This window comes from Selaginella moellendorffii, unplaced genomic scaffold (genome assembly GCF_000143415.4).
Source record: "Selaginella moellendorffii unplaced genomic scaffold, v1.0 SELMOscaffold_17, whole genome shotgun sequence".
In the NCBI taxonomy this organism is placed as follows: Eukaryota; Viridiplantae; Streptophyta; class Lycopodiopsida; order Selaginellales; family Selaginellaceae; genus Selaginella; species Selaginella moellendorffii.
Window position 1 is genome coordinate 304,256 of NW_003314278.1, and position 20,106 is coordinate 324,361.

At 49.6% G+C, this 20,106-nt stretch overlaps 6 protein-coding genes across 6 annotated transcripts; 5 read left to right on the forward strand and 1 right to left on the reverse strand.

The window, feature by feature from the left end:
* Window positions 1-387: 387 nt before the first annotated feature.
* On the forward strand, window positions 388-2,002 carry LOC9642933 (linamarin synthase 2). Its single transcript, XM_002971367.2, has 2 exons — window positions 388-1,010; window positions 1,063-2,002. Exons 1-2 carry the CDS (start codon window positions 488-490, stop codon window positions 1,965-1,967), a joined length of 1,428 nt encoding a protein of 475 aa, XP_002971413.1. The 5' UTR covers window positions 388-487; the 3' UTR covers window positions 1,968-2,002.
* A 1,075-nt stretch (window positions 2,003-3,077) lies between these two features.
* Window positions 3,078-4,789, forward strand: LOC9642934 (linamarin synthase 2). Its single transcript, XM_002971368.2, has 2 exons — window positions 3,078-3,786; window positions 3,850-4,789. Exons 1-2 carry the CDS (start codon window positions 3,264-3,266, stop codon window positions 4,752-4,754), a joined length of 1,428 nt encoding a protein of 475 aa, XP_002971414.1. The 5' UTR covers window positions 3,078-3,263; the 3' UTR covers window positions 4,755-4,789.
* A 1,090-nt stretch (window positions 4,790-5,879) lies between these two features.
* LOC9642935 (linamarin synthase 2) lies at window positions 5,880-7,590 on the forward strand. The gene is made up of 2 exons (XM_002971369.2): window positions 5,880-6,587; window positions 6,651-7,590. The coding sequence occupies exons 1-2, from the start codon at window positions 6,065-6,067 to the stop codon at window positions 7,553-7,555; spliced, it is 1,428 nt and encodes a 475-aa protein (XP_002971415.1). The 5' UTR covers window positions 5,880-6,064; the 3' UTR covers window positions 7,556-7,590.
* Window positions 7,591-8,742: 1,152 nt separating this feature from the next.
* LOC9642936 lies at window positions 8,743-11,944 on the forward strand. The gene is given in 4 exon segments (XM_024676387.1): window positions 8,743-9,355; window positions 9,429-10,369; window positions 10,371-10,977; window positions 11,033-11,944. Coding segments are annotated over 4 exon segments (2,970 nt in total). The 5' UTR covers window positions 8,743-8,829; the 3' UTR covers window positions 11,929-11,944.
* LOC9642937 (linamarin synthase 2) lies at window positions 11,941-18,255 on the reverse strand. Its single transcript, XM_024676386.1, has 3 exons — window positions 17,931-18,255; window positions 12,938-13,339; window positions 11,941-12,881 (listed from the first exon to the last, which is right to left on the reverse strand). Exons 1-3 carry the CDS (start codon window positions 18,049-18,051, stop codon window positions 11,956-11,958), a joined length of 1,449 nt encoding a protein of 482 aa, XP_024532154.1. The 5' UTR covers window positions 18,052-18,255; the 3' UTR covers window positions 11,941-11,955.
* Window positions 18,256-19,292: 1,037 nt separating this feature from the next.
* Window positions 19,293-19,742, forward strand: LOC9640086 (UDP-glycosyltransferase 71A15). Its single transcript, XM_024676613.1, has one exon. The coding sequence runs from the start codon at window positions 19,293-19,295 to the stop codon at window positions 19,740-19,742; it is 450 nt and encodes a 149-aa protein (XP_024532381.1).
* The last annotated feature ends 364 nt before the right edge of the window (window positions 19,743-20,106 follow it).

Below are 20,106 nucleotides of genomic sequence, written 5' to 3' on the forward strand. Positions count from 1 at the left end.
GATCTTAAGTTCCCGCCCATGAGAGATCCTCGCAAGGTTTAGATGTAATGTGAAGGAGCTCAGCGAGGCTGCTCAGGGAGCAACAGTGAAAGAAGGCAGGATCTTCATATGAAAGTTTGGACAAGTTTGTCAAGTTTCATAAGGTAACTTATATCCAATGCCGCAGCTGGTGGCAGGAGGATCATCGGGCATGAGGGCGGGGCCAATGCACAGACAGACCAACCACCAAGAGCACATAAAGATGATACTTGAAAGTGTATAGGTTGGTGGAAGTGTTATTTTCCTTCCCAAAGAAATAGATGGCGTAATCAAGAGGAGTAAAACATTCCTGAAGGAGAACACTAGATTAAAACATTTGCAAAACGCACTGATTCTTAAGCTCAGCCTTGGAGCGATTTGAAGCTTATCCAGAAAAGGTATTGTGAGAAACGGCAGCACCTTCCAGAGCACTCACGAAGTAAGCTTGAATTTTCTTTGTTCTTCGTCAATGGGTTCTTCTACTGGTGCCGAGGGGCTCGCTCCTCATGCAGCGGTTCTTCCCGTTCCAACCCAAGGCCACATCACTCCATTCCTCCATCTCTCCAGAGCGCTGGCGTCGCGAGGCTTCGTCATAACTTTCATCAACACGGAGGCCAACCACAGGGACTTGAAGGACATCGTTTCGCAGGAGGAGAGCTTTGGCTATGGCGGCGGCATTCGCTTCGAGACGGTCCCGGGCATCCAAGCGAGCGACGTCGACTTCGCGGTCCCGGAGAAGCGGGGGATGTTGTCCGAGGCAGTGATGGAGATGCAAGCTCCAGTGGAAAGCTTGCTCATCAGGAACATGGCCAGAGACGATGATCTCGTTCCTCCGGTCTCGTGCTTCATCTCGGATATGTTCCCGTGGTCCGCGGAAGTAGCAAGAAGGACTGGAATCCCAGAGGTCAAGTTCTGGACCGCCAGTGCCTCTTGCGTTTTGCTCGATTGCTCGTTTCCGCGAATGCTGGAGAAGGGAGACGTTCCAGTCCAAGGTAAAGCTTCTTTCTTCTTTTTTATTTGTCCTTCACTAACGTGTTCCGCCAGATCGTTCCATTGAAAAGTACATCACTTACGTAGACGGCTTGTCACCACTGCCAATCTGGGGCCTCCCGCGCGACCTTTCTGCCATTGACGAATCAAGATTCGCTCGCAGATACGCTAGAGCCAAGAGCTACGCCACAACGTCGTGGGTTTTGGTCAACTCGTTCGAAGAACTCGAGGGCAGTGCCACCTTCCAAGCCCTCCGAGACATCTCTCCCAAAGCAATCGCAGTGGGTCCTCTTTTCACCATGGTCCCCGGCTCCAACAAGGCAAGCTTGTGGAAGGAAGACACCGAGAGTTTATCCTGGCTCGGCAAGCAAAGTCCCGGCTCGGTTCTCTACATTTCCTTGGGCAGCATGGCGACTCTCAGCTTCGATCAGTTCAAGGAGTTCTCCGAGGGACTGACGCTTCTCCAGCGTCCGTTTATCTGGGCCATCCGACCCAAGTCGGTCGCCGGCATGGAGCCCGAGTTCCTGGAGCGTTTCAAGGAGGCCGTGAGGAGCTTTGGACTGGTTGTGAGCTGGGCTCCTCAGGTGGACATCCTCCGCCACCCTTCCACGGCTGGATTTCTCAGTCACTGCGGCTGGAACTCCATCCTCGAGAGCGTAGCATCCGCGGTGCCCATGCTTTGCTGGCCGTGCGTCGCGGAGCAGAATCTAAACTGCAAGTTGATAGTGGAGGACTGGAAGATCGGTCTCAAGTTCTCGTGCGTGACCATGCTGGATCCTCCCGAGGTGATGGCGAGGGACGAGTTTGTGGAGGTGGTGGAGCGATTCATGGGAACTGACAGTGAGCATTTGAGGATTAACGTGAAGAAGCTGAGCGAGGAGGCTCGTAGAGCAGTGTCTAGTGGTGGCTCCTCGTATGAAAACCTGGAGAGATTTGCTCAAGCAGTGAAAATTTCCTAAACTTCAATCCACGGCTAAGAGAAAACTTCAAAGCATCTACTCTACTCAAGAATATACTACTCTTTCTCTCTCTCTCTGAAGATAAGCACGCGCTTTGCGCGTATAATGGGTTCCAAGATCAATGTTGTGGCGATTCCTTTCCCCTCTCCACTCTTGCATCTCTGCCAAGCTCTCACTTTCATCCTTTGGGGGATGCTATCTCGAAAACACGCAACCACGAGGGAATGTGTTAGACTTTGTCATGTGCAAGAACCCATGGCTAATGTGTTAATGTAGACTCCAAGGTGATGCCTTATGTCAGAAACTGCTGCGAGGAAAAGAAACTAAAGAAAAACAAAGAAAAAATAATAAGTGTAAAGTTCTGGAGTTAAAAAGGAATCACATGAGGAAACTTGATAAAAGAATTAAACACTAAAAAATGAAAAAACAAAGTGAAAAAAGCTGAAGAGTAAGGAACAGCTTATAGAAATACTAACAAGATTGGAAGAGCTCTAGAGGCCAGTTATAATGGCCATTTGTCTCAAGTTGGTCCCTGGCATAGAGCCCGAGTTCCTGGAGGCTTTCAAGGCTCTCCTTGAAAGTGATCAGCTTTGGATTGGTTGTGAGCTGGGCTCCTCAACTGGAAATCCTCCAGCATCTTTCCACAAGCTGCGAGAGTGTATCTTCAGCAGTGCCAATCCTTTGCTGGCCATGAGTTGCCAAGCAGAATCTCAACTGCAAGCTTATAGTGGAAGACTGGAAGATCGATCTTAAGTTCTCGCCCATGAGATATCCTCGCAAGGTGGTGGCAGGGACGAGTTTGTGGAGGTGGTGGAGCAACTCATGGGAGCTGCGAGTGGCAATTCCTTTAGATGTAATGTGAAGGAGCTCAGCGAGGCTGCTCAGGGAGCAACAGTGAAAGAAGGCAGGATCTTCATATGAAAGTTTGGACAAGTTCGTCAAGTTTCATAAGGTAATTTATATCCAATGCCGCAGCTGGTGGCAGGACGATCATCGGGCATGAGGGCGGGGCCAATGCACAGACAGACCAACCACCAAGAGCACATAAAGATGATACTTGAAAGTGTATAGGTTGGTGGAAGTGTTATTTTCCTTCCCAAAGAAATAGATGGCGTAATCAAGAGGAGTAAAACATTCCTGAAGGAGAACACTAGATTAAAACCTTTGCAAAACGCACTGATTCTTAAGCTCAGCCTTGGAGCGATTTCAAGCTTATCCAGAAAAGGTATTGTGAGAAACGGCAGCACCTTCCAGAGCACTCACGAAGTAAGCTTGAATTTTCTTTGTTCTTCGTCAATGGGTTCTTCTACTGGTGCCGAGGGGCTCGCTCCTCACGCAGCGGTTCTTCCCATTCCAACGCTACGCCACATCACTCCATTCCTCCATCTCTCCAGAGCTCTGGCCTCGCGAGGCTTCGTCATAACTTTCATCAACACGGAGGGCAACCACAGGGACTTGAAGGACATCGTTTCACAGGAGGAGAGCTTTGGCTATGGCGGCGGCATTCGCTTCGAGACGGTCCCGGGCATCCAAGCGAGCGACGTCGACTTCGCGGTCCCGGAGAAGCGGGGGATGTTGTCCGAGGCAGTGATGGAGATGCAGGCTCCAGTGGAAAGCTTGCTCATCAGGAACATGGCCAGAGACGATGATCTCGTTCCTCCGGTCTCGTGCTTCATCTCGGATATGTTCCCGTGGTCCGCGGAAGTAGCAAGAAGGACTGGAATCCCAGAGGTCAAGTTCTGGATCGCCAGTGCCTCTTGCGTTTTGCTCGATTGCTCGTTTCCGCGAATGCTGGAGAAGGGAGACGTTCCAGTCCAAGGTAAAGCTTCTTTCTTCTTTTTTATTTGTCCTTCTTTCGAGAAGCACTAACGTGTTCCGCCAGATCGTTCCATTGAAAAGTACATCACTTACGTAGACGGCTTGTCACCACTGCCAATCTGGGGCCTCCCGCGCGACCTTTCTGCCATTGACGAATCAAGATTCGCTGGCAGATACGCTAGAGCCAAGAGCTTCGCCACAACGTCGTGGGTTTTGGTCAACTCGTTCGAAGAACTCGAGGGCAGTGCCACCTTCCAAGCCCTCCGAGACATCTCTCCCAAAGCAATCGCTGTGGGTCCTCTTTTCACCATGGCCCCCGGCTGCAACAAGGCAAGCTTGTGGAAGGAAGACACCGAGAGTTTATCCTGGCTCGGCAAGCAAAGTCCCGGCTCGGTTCTCTACATTTCCTTGGGCACCATCGCGACTCTCAGCTTCGATCAGTTCAAGGAGTTCTCCGAGGGACTGAGGCTTCTCCAGCGTCCGTTTATCTGGGCCATCCGACCCAAGTCGGTCGCCGGCATGGAGCCCGAGTTCCTGGAGCGTTTCAAGGAGGCCGTGAGGAGCTTTGGACTGGTTGTGAGCCGGGCTCCTCAGGTGGACATCCTCCGCCACCCTTCCACGGCTGGATTTCTCAGTCACTGCGGCTGGAACTCCATCCTCGAGAGCGTAGCATCCGCGGTGCCCATGCTTTGCTGGCCGTGCGTCGCGGAGCAGAATCTAAACTGCAAGTTGATAGTGGAGGACTGGAAGATCGGTCTCAAGTTCTCGTGCGTGACCATGCCGGATCCTCCCGAGGTGATGGCGAGGGACGAGTTTGTGGAGGTGGTGGAGCGATTCATGGGAACTGACAGTGAGCATTTGAGGATTAACGTGAAGAAGCTGAGCGAGGAGGCTCGTAGAGCAGTGTCTAGTGGTGGCTCCTCATATGAAAACCTGGAGAGATTTGCTCAAGCAGTGAAAATTTCCTAAACTTCAATCCAAAGCTAAGAGAAAACTTCAAAGCATCTACTCTATTCAAGAATATACTACAGTTCTTTCTCTCTCTCTCTGAAGATAAGCACGCGCTTTGCGCGTATAATGGGTTCCAAGGTCAATGTTGTCGCAATTCCTCTCCCAGCTCAAGGCCACATCTCTCCACTCTTGCATCTCTGCCAAGCTCTCACTTTCATCCTTTGGGGGATGCTATCTCCGAAACACACAACCATGAGGGAATGTGCTGGACTTTGTCACGTGCAAGAACCCATGGCCAATGTGCTAGTGTAGACTCCAAGGTGATGCCTTATGTCAGAAACTGATGCAAAAAGAAGAAACTAAAGAAAAACAAAAAAAATAATAATAAGAAGAAAGAGAGTGTAAAGTTCTGGAGTCAAAAGGGAACCATATGAGGAAATTTGATAAAAGAACTAAACACTAAAAAATGGAAAAACAAAAAGTGAAAAAAACTAAAGAGCAAGGAACAGCTTAAAGAAGAGCTCTAGAGGCCAGTTATAATGGCCATTTGTCTCAAGTTGGTCCCTGGCATAGAGCCTGAGTTCCTGGAGGCTTTCAAGGCTCTCCTTGAAAGTGATCAGCTTTGGACTGGTTGTGAGCTGGGCTCCTCAACCGGAAATCCTCCAGCATCCTTCCACAGGCTGCGAGAGTGTATCTTCAGCAGTGCCAATCCTTTGCTGGTCATGAGTTGCCGAGCAGAATCTCAACTGCAAGCTTATAGTGGAAAACTGGAAGATCGATCTTAAGTTCTCACCCATGAGAGATCCTTGCAAGGTGGTGGCAGGGATGAGTTTGTGGAGGTGGTGGAGCAACTCATGGGAGCTGAGAGTGGCGATTCCTTTAGATGTAATGTGAAGGAGCTCAGCGAGGCTGCTCAGGGAGCAACAGTGAAAGAAGTCAAGATCTTCATATGAAAGTTTGGACAAGTTTGTCAAGTTTCATAAGGTAATTTATATCCAATGCCGCAGCTGGTGGCAGGACGATCATCGGGCATGAGGGCGGGGCCAATGCACAGACAGACCAACCACCAAGAGCACATAAAGATGATACTTGAAAGTGTATAGGTTGGTGGAAGTGTTATTTTCCTTCCCAAAGAAATAGATGGCGTAATCAAGAGGAGTAAAACATTCCTGAAGGAGAACACTAGATTAAAACCTTTGCAAAACGCACTGATTCTTAAGCTCAGCCTTGGAGCGATTTCAAGCTTATCCAGAAAAGGTATTGTGAGAAACGGCAGCACCTTCCAGAGCACTCACGAAGTAAGCTTGAATTTTCTTTGTTCTTCGTCAATGGGTTCTTCTACTGGTGCCGAGGGGCTCGCTCCTCACGCAGCGGTTCTTCCCATTCCAACGCTACGCCACATCACTCCATTCCTCCATCTCTCCAGAGCTCTGGCCTCGCGAGGCTTCGTCATAACTTTCATCAACACGGAGGGCAACCACAGGGACCTGAAGGACATCGTTTCACAGGAGGAGAGCTTTGGCTATGGCGGCGGCATTCGCTTCGAGACGGTCCCGGGCATCCAAGCGAGCGACGTCGACTTCGCGGTCCCGGAGAAGCGGGGGATGTTCTCCGAGGCAGTGATGGAGATGCAGGCTCCAGTGGAAAGCTTGCTCATCAGGAACATGGCCAGAGACGATGATCTCGTTCCTCCGGTCTCGTGCTTCATCTCGGATATGTTCCCGTGGTCCGCGGAAGTAGCAAGAAGGACTGGAATCCCAGAGGTCAAGTTCTGGATCGCCAGTGCCTCTTGCGTTTTGCTCGATTGCTCGTTTCCGCGAATGCTGGAGAAGGGAGACGTTCCAGTCCAAGGTAAAGCTTCTTTCTTCTTTTTTATTTGTCCTTCTTTCGAGAAGCACTAACGTGTTCCGCCAGATCGTTCCATTGAAAAGTACATCACTTACGTAGACGGCTTGTCACCACTGCCAATCTGGGGCCTCCCGCGCGACCTTTCTGCCATTGACGAATCAAGATTCGCTGGCAGATACGCTAGAGCCAAGAGCTTCGCCACAACGTCGTGGGTTTTGGTCAACTCGTTCGAAGAACTCGAGGGCAGTGCCACCTTCCAAGCCCTCCGAGACATCTCTCCCAAAGCAATCGCTGTGGGTCCTCTTTTCACCATGGCCCCCGGCTGCAACAAGGCAAGCTTGTGGAAGGAAGACACCGAGAGTTTATCCTGGCTCGGCAAGCAAAGTCCCGGCTCGGTTCTCTACATTTCCTTGGGCACCATCGCGACTCTCAGCTTCGATCAGTTCAAGGAGTTCTCCGAGGGACTGAGGCTTCTCCAGCGTCCGTTTATCTGGGCCATCCGACCCAAGTCGGTCGCCGGCATGGAGCCCGAGTTCCTGGAGCGTTTCAAGGAGGCCGTGAGGAGCTTTGGACTGGTTGTGAGCCGGGCTCCTCAGGTGGACATCCTCCGCCACCCTTCCACGGCTGGATTTCTCAGTCACTGCGGCTGGAACTCCATCCTCGAGAGCGTAGCATCCGCGGTGCCCATGCTTTGCTGGCCGTGCGTCGCGGAGCAGAATCTAAACTGCAAGTTGATAGTGGAGGACTGGAAGATCGGTCTCAAGTTCTCGTGCGTGACCATGCCGGATCCTCCCGAGGTGATGGCGAGGGACGAGTTTGTGGAGGTGGTGGAGCGATTCATGGGAACTGACAGTGAGCATTTGAGGATTAACGTGAAGAAGCTGAGCGAGGAGGCTCGTAGAGCAGTGTCTAGTGGTGGCTCCTCATATGAAAACCTGGAGAGATTTGCTCAAGCAGTGAAAATTTCCTAAACTTCAATCCAAAGCTAAGAGAAAACTTCAAAGCATCTACTCTATTCAAGAATATACTACAGTTCTTTCTCTCTTTCTCTGAAGATAAGCACGCGCTTTGCGCGTATAATGGGTTCCAAGGTCAATGTTGTCGCAATTCCTCTCCCAGCTCAAGGCCACATCTCTCCACTCTTGCATCTCTGCCAAGCTCTCACTTTCATCCTTTGGGGGATGCTATCTCCAAAACACACAACCATGAGGGAATGTGCTGGACTTTGTCACGTGCAAGAACCCATGGCCAATGTGCTAGTGTAGACTCCAAGGTGATGCCTTATGTCAGAAACTGATGCAAAAAGAAGAAACTAAAGAAAAACAAAAAAAATAATAATAAGAAGAAAGAGAGTGTAAAGTTCTGGAGTCAAAAGGGAACCATATGAGGAAATTTGATAAAAGAACTAAACACTAAAAAATGGAAAAACAAAAAGTGAAAAAAACTAAAGAGCAAGGAACAGCTTAAAGAAGAGCTCTAGAGGCCAGTTATAATGGCCATTTGTCTCAAGTTGGTCCCTGGCATAGAGCCTGAGTTCCTGGAGGCTTTCAAGGCTCTCCTTGAAAGTGATCAGCTTTGGACTGGTTGTGAGCTGGGCTCCTCAACCGGAAATCCTCCAGCATCCTTCCACAGGCTGCGAGAGTGTATCTTCAGCAGTGCCAATCCTTTGCTGGTCATGAGTTGCCGAGCAGAATCTCAACTGCAAGCTTATAGTGGAAAACTGGAAGATCGATCTTAAGTTCTCACCCATGAGAGATCCTTGCAAGGTGGTGGCAGGGACGAGTTTGTGGAGGTGGTGGAGCAGCTCATGGGAGCTGAGAATGGCGATTCCTTTAGATGTAATGTGAAGGAGCTCAGCGAGGCTGCTCAGGGAGCAACAGTGAAAGAAGGCAGGATCTTCATATGAAAGTTTGGACAAGTTCGTCAAGTTTCATAAGGTAATTTATATCCAATGCCGCAGCTGGTGGCAGGACGATCATCGGGTATGAGGGCGGGGCCAATGCACAGACAGACCAACCACCAAGAGCACATAAAGATGATACTTGAAAGTGTATAGGTTGGTGGAAGTGTTATTTTCCTTCCCAAAGAAATAGATGGCATAATCAAGAGGACTAAAAAATTCCTGAAGGAGAACACTAGAATAAAACCTTTGCAAAACGCACTGATTCTTAAGCTCAGCCTTGGAGCCAGAAAGAAACGGCAGCACCTTCATGAAGTAAGCTTGAATTTCCTTTGTTCTTCGTCAATGGGTTCTTCTACTGGTGCCGAGGGGCTCGCTCCTCACGCAGCGGTTCTTCCCATTCCAACTCTAGGCCACATCACTCCATTCCTCCATCTCTCTAGAGCTCTGGCCTCGCGAGGCTTCGTCATAACTTTTATCAACACGGAGGGCAACCACAGGGACTTGAAGGACATCGTTTCACAGGAGGAGAGCTTTGGCTCTGGTGGCAGCATTCGTTTCGAGACGGTCCCCGGGGTCCAAACGAGCGAGGCCGACTTCACGGCCCCGGAGACGCGGCCAATGTTCTTCGAGGCATTGATGGCGATGCAGGGTCCAGTGGAGAGCTTGCTCGTCAGGAGCATGGCAAGAGACGATGATCTCGTTCCTCCGGTCTCATGCTTCATCTCGGATATGTTGTTCCCGTGGTCCACGGAAGTACCCAGAAGGATCGGAATCCCAGAGGTCAAGTTCTGGGTCGCCAGTGCTTCTTGCGTTTTGCTCTACTCCTCGTATCCCCAAATGCTGGAGAAGGGAGACATTCCAGTCCAAGGTAAAGCTGCTTTCTTCTTTTTTATTTTTCCTTCTTTCGAGAAGCACTGACGTCCATATACGTGTTCCACCAGATCGTTCCATTGAGAAGCGCATAACTTACGTAGACGGCTTGTCACCACTACCAATGTGGAGCCTCCCGGGCGACTTTTCTGCCAGTGACGACGACCCGGGATTCGCTCGCGGATACGCCAGAGCCAAGAGCTTCGCCACAACGTCGTGGGTTTTGGTCAACTCGTTCGAAGAACTCGAGGGCAGTGCCACCTTCCAAGCTCTCCGAGACATCTCTCCCAAAGCAATCGCAGTGGGTCCACTTTCCACCATGGTCCCCGGCTCCAGCAATGCAAGCTTGTGGACGGAAGACACCGAGAGTTTATCCTGGCTCGGCAAGCAAAGTCCCGGCTCGGTTCTCTACATTTCCTTGGGCACCATCGCGACTCTCAGCTTCGATCAGTTCAAGGAGTTCTCCGAGGGACTGAGGCTTCTCCAGCGTCCGTTTATCTGGGCCATCCGACCCAAGTCGGTCGCCGGTATGGAGCCCGAGTTCCTGGAGCGTTTCAAGGAGACCGTGAGGAGCTTTGGACTGGTTGTGAGCTGGGCTCCTCAGGTGGACATCCTCCGCCACCCTTCCACGGCTGGATTTCTCAGTCACTGCGGCTGGAACTCCATCCTCGAGAGCGTAGCATCCGCGGTGCCCATGCTTTGCTGGCCGTGCGTCGCGGAGCAGAATCTAAACTGCAAGCTAATAGTGGAGGACTGGAAGATCGGTCTCAAGTTCTCGCGCGTGGCCATGCCGGATCCTCACGAGGTGGGGGTAGCGAGGGACGAGTTTGTGGAGGTGGTGGTAGCGAGGGACGAGTTTGTGGAGGTGGTGGAGCGATTCATGGGTGCTGACAGTGAGCATTTGAGGATTAACATCAAGAAGCTGAGCGAGGAGGCTCGTAGAGCAGTGTCTAGAGGTGGCTCCTCGTATGAAAACCTGGAGAGATTTGCTCAAGCAGTGAAAACTTCCTAAACTTTGATCCAAAGTCAACTCTATTCAAGAATATACTACCCTCGATATACTTCTTTCTCTCTCTCTCTCAAGATTGGATTGGAAAGACGAGATAAGCACGCGCGTTGCGCGTATAATGGGTTCCAAGATCACACCTCATGTTGTCGCCGTTCCTCTCCCAGCTCAAGGCCACATCTCTCCACTCTTGCATCTCTGCCAAGCTCTCGCTTCTCATGGATCCATCCTCATCACTTTCGTCAACACGGAGGCCAATCAAGACAGCATCAAGGAAATGCTGGGAGATGGCGTCGAGGGCATTCGCTTCGAGACCTTCCCCGGGCTGGAGGCGGCTTACCACGGCCTCGACTTGACCCAGCTCGAGAATCGCCAGATCTTCTACCGGGCTATGGTCGACATGGAAGCGCCAGTGGAGAGGCTGCTACGAGAGAAGATCATCGCCAAGGGCCCCCCTGTTTCGTGCATCGTCTCCGAGTTGTTCCCCTGGATGAGAGATCTGGCGGCCAGAATCGGAGTTCCAAGCGTTTACTTCTGGCCTACGAGTGCTGCTTGTGTTCTTCTGGATTTTTCCATTCCCTTGCTCTTGGAGAGAGGAGACATACCCGTCGAAGGTATGATTATCAACCATGGTTCCTTACTTATTTTCTTTTCCATGGTTTCTTCCAGATTTCTCTATGGACAAATCCATCGAGTACGTGCGTGGCTTGTCACCATTGCCTGTGTGGAGTCTTCCCCGGGTTTTTGCTTTCAGGGATGATCCAAGTTTCACTCGCAGGTACGAGAGGCTAAAAAACATCCCCCAGAATTCTTGGTTCCTGGCCAACACTTTCGAGGAGCTCGAAGGTGGCGCGCTTGAGGCCGTGAGAGATTACATCCCAAGGATAATACCCATAGGTCCCGCGTTTCTATCTTCACCATCCATGAAAAATGCAAGCCTCTGGAAGGAAGACAACGAGTGCTTAGCATGGCTCAACGAGCAAGAAGAAGGATCCGTGCTCTACATAGCTTTTGGTAGCATCGCCACCCTGAGCTTGGAACAAGCTAAAGAGATAGCAGCAGGGCTGGAAGAACTCCAGAGGCCATTTCTATGGGGGATTCGTCCAAAGTCTGTGCCGGGTATGGAGCCCGAGTTTCTGGAACCGTTCAAAGAGAGAGTAAGAAGTTTTGGGCGAGTTATAACTTGGGCTCCCCAGCGAGAAGTTCTCCAGCATGCTTCTATTGGGGGATTTTTCACTCACTGTGGATGGAATTCTGTGCTGGAAAGCATGGCTGCTGGTGTGCCTATGATCTGCCACCCTTGCGTTGCGGAACAAAATCTGAATTGCAAGTTGGTGGTGGAAGATTGGAAGATTGGATTGCGATATTCCAATGTGGGATCTGGGAAGCTTGTGGTGAGGGATGAATTTCAAAAGGTGGTGAAGAAATTGATGGAAGATGACAATGGTATTGCGCAATACATGAGGAGTAATGCAAAGAAGCTGAGTGAAGAAGCTAGAAAAGCAGTGTGTGTGGGGGGCTCTTCATACCAAAATCTGGAAAATTTTATCTTGTCACTAAAATAATAATTTTATTCCAATAGTTTGCTTAATTTATGTATGTAAGAAAGTCTTCATTACTTCGGCAAATCTCTCCAGGTTTTCATACGAGGAGCCACCTCTAGACACAGCTCTATGAGCCTCCTCGCTCAGCTTCTTCACGTTAATCCTCAAATGCTCACTGTCAGCTCCCATGAATCGCTCCACCACCTCCACAAACTCGTCCCTCGCCACCACCACGTCGCGAGGATCCGACCTCGTCATGTTCGAGAACTTGAGACCGATCTTCCAGTCCTCCACCACTAGCTTGCAGTTTAGATTCTGCTCCGCGACGCACGGCCAGCAAAGCATGGGCACCGCGGATGCTACGCTCTCGAGGATGGAGTTCCAGCCGCAGTGACTGAGAAATCCAGCCGTGGAAGGGTGGCGGAGGATGTCCACCTGAGGAGCCCAGCTCACAACCAGTCCAAAGCTCCTCACGGTCTCCTTGAAACACTCCAGGAACTCGGGCTCCATGCCGGTGACCGACTTGGGTCGGATGGCCCAGATAAACGGACGCTGGAGAAGCCTCAGTCCCTCGGAGAACTCCTTGAACTGATCGAAGCTGAGAGTCGCGATGGTGCCCAAGGAAATGTAGAGAACCGAGCCGGGACTTTGCTTGCCGAGCCAGGATAAACTCTCGCTGTCTTCCTCCCACAGGGCACTGTTGCGTGGTTCGGAGCCGGGGATCATGGTGAAAACAGGACCCACTGCGATTGTTCTGGGAGAGATGTCTCGGAAAGCTTGGAATGCGGCACTGCCCTCGAGTTCTTCGAACGAGTTTATCAAAACCCACGAGGTTGTGGCGAAGATCTTGGCTCTAGCGCACTTGCCAGCGAATCCCGGGTCGTCGTCATTGGCAGAAAAGTCGCCCGGGAGGCTCCACATTGGTAGTGGTGACAAGCCGTCTACGTAAGTTATGCACTTCTCAATGGAACGATCTGGCGGAAGACGTTAGAGCTTCTCGAAAGAAGGAAAGGGAAAAAAAGAAAGATACCTTGGACTGGAATGTCTCCCTTCTCCAACATTTGCGGAACCGCGCACTCGAGCAAAACGCAAGAGGCACTGGCAGTCCAGAACTTGACCTCTGGGATTCCAATCCTTCTTGTTACTTCCGCGGACCACGGGAAGAACATATCCGAGATGAAGCACGAGACCGGAGGAACGAGATCATCGTCTCTGGCCATGTTCCTGATGAGCAAGCTCTCCACTGGAGCCTGCATCTCCATCACTGCCTCGGAGAACATCCGCCGCTTCTCCGGGACCGCCAAGTCGACGTCGCTTGCTTGGATGCCCGGGACCGTCTCGAAGCGAATGCCGCCACCACAGCCATAGCTCTCCTTCGAAACGATGTTCTTCAAGTCCCGCTGGTTGCCCTCCGTGTTGATGAAAGTTATGCCTGTAGGAATAATGATGAACACGACAAGCAGTCCGAATCGTGATCAGATCTCTGGTGATTTCTGATTTGATTGAAGTTGTATATATATACAGCCATAAATGAATCAATGCGTGTTGAAGTGAAATTCCGTTGTTCTTGCTCCGCTTTTCTTTCTTGGTATCGGAGTGCTGGTTTCTGAACTCTTTCTTCTCCTTTCTTTGTGCCTTGCATCATGAGCTGCAGCAAAGTTGGATTGATCTTGCTTCAGGGAGTCACTGCCTTTGATGGGAGGAGAGGGTTCAACACTTGGTCCGAGAAAATGATGCGCGTGCTGCAGATGGAAGAACTCTGGGAAATCGTTTCACCACCAACAATCGCTGCAGATGCTCGTACGCGGCGAGCCCCTGCTGTGTTGGGAGCTTCAACTTCAGTGGAAGGAGAAGTCGTGGATGAAGAGGCAATTCGTGCCTCTGTTGCAGCAGCTCGACAACAGCTTGATCCAGGGGAACAAGCTGCGCTGGAGAAGAAGGAATCTCGAGCAAAAGGATTGATTCTTTCTAAGCTTGCAGATGCCCTTATGATGCGTTTGCGTCATAAGTGTGCTTGTGAGATCTGGGCTCATCTCCACAACAAGTATGCTGTTCTTTCCCTCTCCAAGATTAGCATGGTCGAGACTTGCATTCGTGAGACCCGTTTTCATCCAGGTGAGAACTTTGAAGAGTTCCTCGCCAAGATGCAAGATCTGTGGATGGAGCTTGAAGGCAGTCCAGCAGCGTTCAACGAAAGCAAGAAAGTTCTGGCACTTTGCGAGGCCATGCAAGATTCTTCTTTTAGTTCTTTCGTCCCTACCGTTCGCATGATGTCGCTCAACTTTGAACAAGCTGAGCAAACTTTACGCTCGGAGCTGGCTGCGAGAGGTTTAATTGTGGACTTTGATCAGAGGCCTTCCCATGTTTTGATCTCACAGTCTACATCAAATGCTTCTGCATCAAGCAATCAGTCAGGGACTGATTCAGCTCTGTGGGCTGGAAATCATCGAGGCAGAGGAGGCCGCGGAAGAGGAGGACAAGGCAGAGGTCGCGGGTTTAGGGGAAATCCGCAGCAGCAGCAGAATTCAGGGAATTCTGGTAAAGAAGCAGCAGTTCGGGATTGTTTTGTGGGCAAGAACAAACAGGAATGCTGGACCTGTGGGATGCCAGGGCACTACTCCAAGGATTGCCCAGTTGCAGCTTGGCTGCAGCGCATGAACATAGGGCTCGCAGCAAATGCTCAGGAAGGGGAAACACAGGAACTTGTGGCATCATCTGAGGTAGCAGTTCCAAACGTTTCTGAAAAACTGACCATCGATTCAGGTTCAGAGAGACACCTGATGCAAAGCGAGTCGAACTTTGTGCAGTTGCATGCTGCAAAAGGGAAGTGCATTCGTGTGGGAGATGGAAGCATTTTACCTGTTCGCGCAACTGGGGATGTGCGAGTTCCACTGGGAAGAAAGTCTCTGCTCTTGAAGAATGCGTGGTATGTTCCAAAGATAGTGAAGAATCTGGTTTCTGTAGCCAGGCTTACGGATGAAGGTCTGGATGTGAATTTCTCCAAACATCAATGTCAAGTTCTTGCAAATGGCCGTCCATTACTGCATTTTCCCAGATGTGGTAACCTGTTTGAGAAGGAGATAGCTTCTGGAGAAAAATCGAATGCTCCTGAGATATGCATGACTGCAGATAGTTCTCTCTGGCATTCTCGACTTGCACATGCCAATCCCCCTCTCATCAGGCGTATGCAGAAGCAAGAGCTTGTGGATGGCTTCAACGACCACGTTCTTCAAAGTTCAGCAAAATGTCACACTTGCATTCTTGGCAAGCAAACCCGTCGTACTTTCAAACCTGCTGTGACCAGAAGCACTTGTCCCTTGCAGCTCATTCACTCAGATGTTTGTGGACCCATGCGACTGTTTGCTCAGAATGGCACGAAGTATTTTGTGACATTTACAGATGATTTCTCCAGGCACACGGACGTCTTCTTTCTTCGTCACAAAGATGAAGTCTTTAGCAAATTCAAGCAATTCGTAGTAGAAGCCGAAGTGAAAACTGGTCAGAGGGTTGGTTGTTTACGTACTGATTCAGGAGGGGAATACGTCAACAAGTCCTTTCAGCAGTTCTGTGCTGAACGAGGAATTCTTCATCAGCGCTCTTGCTCTCATACCCCTCAACAGAATGGAGTCTCTGAGCGCAAGAATAGGACAATCATGAACGCAGTTCGGTGCTTCCTTCAAGAATCAGGACTACCAAAATTCCTCTGGGCTGAAGCAGTTGGATCAGCTGTGCATGTTCAAAACCTTCTCCCTCATTCTCGCAATCCCAACAAGATCCCAGAAGAGCTTTGGACTGGTCAAAGACAATCGGTGGTGCATCTTAGGCGTTTTGGTTGTTTAAGCTTTGCAAAAAGGGTGGATGAGCATCTTGGCAAGTTGGAGAGCAGAAGCAAGCTGGCCTTTCTTGTTGGATACGATTCCAATTCAAAAGGATATCGCCTGTACCAGCCTGGTAATCATCAAATCTTTGTAAGCACTGATGTTCGTTTTGATGAAGGAACACTCTACAAAGATCATGTTCAAGAAGAAGGAAGCTCAGATCAGAACATGAACTGGACTCCGGAAGAATGGAGTTGGGATGGTGTTGAAGACGGTGATGAAGATGACGATGATCTGACAATCATCTATCCCTCATCTCCTTTAGCAGATGATCATCCAACACCAATCTCTGGATCTTTTCTTCCTGAAGAACAGGGCGATACTACTCATCGTGCACGAACTGGAGAAGTCGACAGGCTCACACGAGATCTACCATTCAATGTGGAGAACTATGGGCGGACATCATCTAGACGATCAAGCAGAGCACCTCATCCCAAGCAATGGTCTTTTGCAGCAACAGAAATAGCTTCTGAACCAGTCAACTTTGAGCAGGTGATTCAAGCTCCTGATGCAGATAAGTGGATTTCAGCAATGCAAGATGAGTTGAATTCTCTTGATGAGAACCAGACTTATGACTTGGTGGAAGCTCCTGAAGGACGTGAAGTTGTTGGATCACGCTGGGTGTTCAAGCTTCACAGAAATCCTGATGGATCAGTACAGCGTTACAAAGCAAGACTTGTTGCTCAAGGATATTCACAAGTTCCTGGAGTGGATTTTGATGAGACGTTCTCACCAATTGTGAAGCAGACAAGTATCAGAATGCTTCTGGCTTTTACAGCGGAGTTTGGTTTGTGCGCACATCACATGGACGTAAAAACAGCCTTCCTTAATGGGAACTTGAAGGAGGAGATATTTATGCGGCAACCCCCAGGCTTTGAGCTTTTTGGATCACGGTGCTCCGAACTCGTCTGCAAGCTTCGCAAGGCTCTTTATGGCCTTAAGCAAGCTTCCCGTCAGTGGTATGAATGTTTGGATTCTTTTCTTATGGATCTCGGTATGCAGAGGTTGAACAGCGATGGAAATCTATATCTTCTTAGCAACAATCACACTGTTTTGAAGGATGTGAAGATCAAGCTTATGAACAGGTTTGTGATGAAGGACTTAGGAGCTGTGCGGCAGCTGTTAGGGATGGAAGTTGACAGGGATGAAGCAGACAGGACAATCACCCTCACACAGTGCCAATATGTGAAGAAGCTTCTCAACCAGTTCAACATGACAAGTTGCAAATCCGTGGCTACACCAGTCGTCACTGGCATCAAGTTCACAAGCAAGATGGATGATTTATTTGATCAGCCCTCGGTCTATCGATCGCTTGTTGGAGGACTACTCTACCTCGCCAACATGACTCGCCCTGACATCTCCTTTGCCGTTGGTCTCCTCAGCCGATACATGCAGTCTCCGAGTTGTTATCATTGGCAGATGGCGAAGAGAGTTTTGAGATATTTGAAAGGAACAGCTGCTCATGGATTGGTTTACAAATGCTCAGGTCAATCCAAACTTGTTCTTCAAGCTTACTGCGATGCAGATTGGGCTGGCAACTTGGATACACGACATTCAACCTCCGGAATTTGCTGCATAATTGCTGGTGCTCCGGTTTCATGGGGAAGCAAGAAGCAAACGACGGTTGCTCTTTCCAGTGTAGAAGCAGAATACGTAGCTGCCAGTACAGCAGCAAGGGAGATCATCTGGCTTCGTCGATTACTTGGAGAACTCAATCAACAGCAATCAGATGCGACCATTCTGCATTGCGACAGCAGAAGTGCAATCGCCATGTCAAAGAATCCTGTGTTTCATGCTCGTACGAAACATATAGACGTGCAGCATCACTTCATTCGCGAACATGTAGCAGCCAGAGATCTTCACCTGGAATACGTTCCTTCACAGTATCAGTTGGCGGACCTTCTAACCAAGCCACTTTCGGAGCTCACATTCATCAAGCTGAGGAATCAACTTGGAGTGTCAAGCACACCCTCAGCTTGAAGGGGGAGTGTAGGAATAATGATGAACACGACAAGCAGTCCGAATCGTGATCAGATCTCTGGTGATTTCTGATTTGATTGAAGTTGTATATATATACAGCCATAAATGAATCAATGCGTGTTGAAGTGAAATTCCGTTGTTCTTGCTCCGCTTTTCTTTCTATGCCGAAGCCTCGCGAGGCCAGAGCTCTTGAGAGGTGGAGGAGTGGGGAGATGTGGCCTTGGGTTGGAATGGGAAGAACCGCTGCGTGAGGAGCGAGCCTCCTGGCACCAGTCGAAGAGCCCATTGACGGAGAAAAGGAAAAGCTAAACAGTTCTCAAGCTTTTACTTCTTGTGTGCTCTCACGACGAAGGCAAAACAGGCTGGATCCAGTGCTCCACATTGTGCTATCGTCAACTTATAAGCTACCACCCAAAATGTTCAAAGATTGAAAGTTCTTCACCTTTGCTACTCTTCCATTGCTTGGTGCCTTGAGGACGAGGATGGAAATTCTGGCCTGGCAAAGTAAAGCCTGGAATCCATTTGCTTAGTGCTTGTGTGTACACGATCAAAGAGAGAACTGAATTGCTGCTGTCTTGTTTCCATCATCATACCAAGAGAAAAAGTGCTAAACAGCGAAACAGCTGGCCAAGGAAAAACGACAGACAACCGAATCGAACTACAGACCATCTTTATATTATATAATATAATGTTTATTTAAATTTTCTAAGTAAAAAATAATAACTGATCTTTTTGAACAACTTATCAAAGAAACATTATTTTAATAAAGAATGAAATTTATTTTGAAATCTCATGAGCAACATAAATGAAAAAATAGGTATTATGAATAGTTATCCTGCATGATAAAATATTCAGACAAAAATAATTGTATAAATAATAAAATTAAAAAAGAATATATTCATAGACAAAGAACCTAGGTTGGAATTTTTCTGGACCGCCAGTGCCTCTTGCGTTTTGCTCGATTGCTCGTTTCCGCGAATGCTGGAGAAGGGAGACGTTCCAGTCCAAGGTAAAGCTTCTTTCTTCTTTTTTATTTGTCCTTCTTTCGAGAAGCACTAACGTGTTCCGCCAGATCGTTCCATTGAAAAGTACATCACTTACGTAGACGGCTTGTCACCACTGCCAATCTGGGGCCTCCCGCGCGACCTTTCTGCCATTGACGAATCAAGATTCGCTCGCAGATACGCTAGAGCCAAGAGCTTCGCCACAACATCGTGGGTTTTGGTCAACTCGTTCGAAGAACTCGAGGGCAGTGCCACCTTCCAAGCCCTCCGAGACATCTCTCCCAAAACAATCGCAGTGGGTCCTCTTTTCACCATGGCCCCCGGCTGCAACAAGGCAAGCTTGTGGAAGGAAGACACCGAGAGTTTATCCTGGCTCGGCAAGCAAAGTCCCGGCTCGGTTCTCTACATTTCCTTGGGCAGCATCGCCACTCTCAGCTTCGATCAGTTCAAGGAGTTCTCCGAGGGACTGAGGCTTCTCCAGCGTCCGTTTATCTGGGCCATCCGACCCAAGTCGGTCGCCGGCATGGAGCCCGAGTTCCTGGAGCGTTTCAAGGAGGCCGTGAGGAGCTTTGGACTGGTTGTGAGCTGGGCTCCTCAGGTAGACATCCTCCGCCACCCTTCCACCGCTGGATTTCTCAGTCACTGCGGCTGGAACTCCATCCTCGAGAGCGTAGCATCCGCGGTGTCCATGCTTTGCTGGCCGTGCGTCGCGGAGCAGAATCTAAACTGCAAGTTGATAGTGGAGGACTGGAAGATCGGTCTCAAGTTCTCGTGCGTGACCATGCCGGATCCTCCCGAGGTGATGGCGAGGGACGAGTTTGTGGAGGTGGTGGAGCGATTCATGGGAACTGACAGTGAGCATTTGAGGATTAACGTGAAGAAGCTGAGCGAGGAGGCTCGTAGAGCAGTGTCTAGAGGTGGCTCCTCGTATGAAAACCTGCAGAGATTTGCTCAAGCAGTGAAAATTTCCTAAACTTCAATCCAAAACTAAGAGAAAACTTCAAAGCATCTACTCTATTCAAGAATATACTACTCTTTCTCTCTCTCTGAAGATAAGCACGCGCTTTGCGCGTATAATGGGTTCCAAGGTCAATGTTGTCGCAATTCCTCTCCCAGCTCAAGGCCACATCTCTCCACTCTTGCATCTCTGCCAAGCTCTCACTTTCATCCTTTGGGGGATGCTATCTCCAAAACACACAACCATGAGGGAATGTGCTGGACTTTGTCACGTGCAAGAACCCATGGCCAATGTGCTAGTGTAGACTCCAAGGTGATGCCTTATGTCAGAAACTGATGCAAAGAGAAGAAACTAAAGAAAAACAAAAAAAGAAGAAGAA

Bases quoted from the DNA above. Each gene is read 5' to 3' on its own strand.
- LOC9642937 (XM_024676386.1), bottom strand. From the start codon at position 18,051: ATGGGCTCTTCGACTGGTGCCAGGAGGCTCGCTCCTCACGCAGCGGTT. The intron at 13,340-17,930 runs GCATAGAAAGAA...TTATTCCTACAG, and splicing joins TCTGGCCTCGCGAGGCTTCG to GCATAACTTTCATCAACACG. The intron at 12,882-12,937 runs GTATCTTTCTTT...GTCTTCCGCCAG, and splicing joins GGGAGACATTCCAGTCCAAG to ATCGTTCCATTGAGAAGTGC.
- LOC9640086 (XM_024676613.1), top strand. From the start codon at position 19,293: ATGGAGCCCGAGTTCCTGGAGCGTTTCAAGGAGGCCGTGAGGAGCTTT.
- LOC9642933 (XM_002971367.2), top strand. From the start codon at position 488: ATGGGTTCTTCTACTGGTGCCGAGGGGCTCGCTCCTCATGCAGCGGTT. The intron at 1,011-1,062 runs GTAAAGCTTCTT...GTGTTCCGCCAG, and splicing joins GGGAGACGTTCCAGTCCAAG to ATCGTTCCATTGAAAAGTAC.
- LOC9642935 (XM_002971369.2), top strand. From the start codon at position 6,065: ATGGGTTCTTCTACTGGTGCCGAGGGGCTCGCTCCTCACGCAGCGGTT. The intron at 6,588-6,650 runs GTAAAGCTTCTT...GTGTTCCGCCAG, and splicing joins GGGAGACGTTCCAGTCCAAG to ATCGTTCCATTGAAAAGTAC.
- LOC9642934 (XM_002971368.2), top strand. From the start codon at position 3,264: ATGGGTTCTTCTACTGGTGCCGAGGGGCTCGCTCCTCACGCAGCGGTT. The intron at 3,787-3,849 runs GTAAAGCTTCTT...GTGTTCCGCCAG, and splicing joins GGGAGACGTTCCAGTCCAAG to ATCGTTCCATTGAAAAGTAC.